Genomic DNA, 2447 nt, shown 5'->3' with positions numbered 1-2447 from the left:
GATAGCCCTAGAAAGAGTACAGTGAGGCAGGCACTCCCACATAATGCTAGCCAGTATGCAAACAGTTTCCAGCTTTCTCAGAAGCAGTCAGCTCTGGCTCTTTGTAAAGAATTAATTTTTTTTTTTTTTTTGCCTATATCCAGTAATTTCACTTCTAAAAATTTGACCTACCATAGTAAGAAAATTTGGGGGAACAAAATTAAATGTAAGCAAATCCCTAAATACATTATATAGGATTCAAATGATGATACTACATAGTCATTTATATTGATCATTTATCAAGACTATTTACTAGTTATTCATATAACAGCTAGCACATATTAAGCACTATTTGCCAGGCTCTGGTCTAAGTGTGTAATTATCTTATTCAAGTCCCTACAAAACATCATGAGGTTATCATAAATCCTATTATTATCACCACTTTTCAGATGAGCAAACTGAGACACAAATGATTCAATTTAATGTTCACAGATGATAAAGTGATAGCAGAGATTACACTCGGCACTCTGACCCCCTCCCTCCCTCCCTCCTCCTCTTCTCTCCACCCCTACCCTGTAGTGTTCCCTCTTCACAAGAAGAAGCTTCACCAAATTTTAAATGACGATAAAGCAAGACCTTAACCAACATGTACAGAACTATTTGGTAAACTGCATGTATGAATAACCCAAAGAAGTGAATGCCAAACTTGAGAGTCCCTTGGACTGCAAGGGGATCCAACCAGTCCATCCTAAAGGAAATCAGTCCTGACTATTCATTGGAAGGACTGATGCTGAAGCTGAAGCTCCAATACCTTGGCCACCTGATGAACTGACTCATTTGAAAAGACCCATGATGCTGGGTTTTATTGGTTTCTGTCTTTTAATTTTAAATTAAGTCACTATTAAATTTTCCCATTTGGATTTTTCCATTATCTCAACAAAAACTGTCCCTTGAAACTGAAGTAGATGCATAGACACAAACTGATTCTTCTTTCCAAATAATTATTTAAACAACAGCTACATAACAGACAAGAAGTCCAGTATATCTAAGAATCTTATTCAAACAAGAGAAGTCTTCCTCTGATTTTAAGAGGCTATTGGAGTTTGCTCAGACTAAATCTACTGCTATTGATGACTGATACATGATACTGACTGAAACTTAGTCCCCTAGCATGTCTATTTTGTAACTGTGTCAGGAGTGTGTCCGCAGCATGTATTTTTGTAGGACCCTTCTCAAGGCCCCCATGACCTCTTTATTCCTCAGGCTGTAGATGAGGGGGTTCAGGGCTGGGGTGACCATCGTGTAGAAGACAGAGATGATGTTGTCTTGCTTGGGACTGTGGAGGAAACTGGGCAGAACATACATGAATGTGGCAGCTCCATAGAACATCCCGACCACTGTCAGGTGGGAAGAGCAGGTGACCAGAGCTTTCTGTCTCCCTTCATTTGAGGGCATGTGGAGCACAGTAAGTAGGATTACTGAATAGGAGACAAGTATAGCAACAAAAGAGGGAATCAGAAAGGTCACACCCATCACATACACCATGAGTTCATATCTGGAAGTATCTGCACAGGCCAACTTCAACAGAGGTGGAATCTCACAGAGCTGGTGGCTGATCTTCCGGGACATGCAGAAAGAGAAGTGCATGATATACAAAGTATGACCTAAAGCATTCAGGGATGCCAGGACCCAGGGTGTGACCACCATGAGCCAACAGACCCTTGGCCTCATGAGGACCATGTAGTTCAGAGGATGACAAATGGCCACATACCTGTCATAGGCCATGAAGGCCAGTAGGAGGTCCTCTGCACCACCGAGGGTCAGTACTAGGAACACCTGAAGGGCACAGCCCCCAAAGGAGATGGTGTTTTCACTGAGCAGAAAATCCACAATGGCCTTGGGAGTGACAACAGATGTGAAGAGGAGGTCCATGAGAGAGAGCTGCCTGAGCAGCAGGTACATGGGCACATGGAGCCGGGCATCCATTGTGATGGCCAGGAGCAGCAGACCATTGCTGGTGAGAGCCAGCGTGTACAGGACTGTGATTGTAGCACAGAGCAGCTCAGGAGACCCACTGTCGTTCAGAATCCCCATCAATATGAAGCCACTTCCCAGGGTGGAGTTCCAAGGCTCCATTGTGTTGTTTCTTTAGTTGCCTGGAAACAAATGGATCCTTGGTGAATTTTTGTTATGGTAGTCTCATAGTTTTATACCATCAGAGTTCCCATAGGATGGCCAACATGAATCCAGTGGGATGATGCCTTTCCCACTGGTAACTGATTTTTTTCTCTTAATCTCTCAGTTTCTGACTTTTTAAATTGTATCTTGATAAACAAAGAGCCCACCTAATTGGAAAATAAACATCGCTGTAAGAGCTAAACATTAAGAGATTACTACATGAGGATTATTCAGGACATCAAACCTGAACATGTATCTCCCTAGAAAGTCAAATCATCTCTTTCACAACA

The 2447-nt window shown here is 42.3% G+C and overlaps 1 protein-coding gene across 1 annotated transcript; it reads right to left on the bottom strand.

Annotated features, from left to right (window-relative positions):
- Positions 1-572: 572 nt before the first annotated feature.
- LOC139187149 (olfactory receptor 2AG1-like) lies at positions 573-2115 on the bottom strand. Its single transcript, XM_070803153.1, has one exon. It carries the CDS (start codon positions 2113-2115, stop codon positions 1171-1173), a length of 945 nt encoding a protein of 314 aa, XP_070659254.1. The 3' UTR covers positions 573-1170.
- Positions 2116-2447: the final 332 nt, after the last annotated feature.

This window comes from Bos indicus, chromosome 15, assembly GCF_029378745.1.
Source record: "Bos indicus isolate NIAB-ARS_2022 breed Sahiwal x Tharparkar chromosome 15, NIAB-ARS_B.indTharparkar_mat_pri_1.0, whole genome shotgun sequence".
Taxonomy (NCBI): Eukaryota; Metazoa; Chordata; class Mammalia; order Artiodactyla; family Bovidae; genus Bos; species Bos indicus.
The sequence above is the reverse complement of the archived record's forward strand: the minus strand, read 5'-3'. Positions and strand labels throughout refer to the sequence as shown.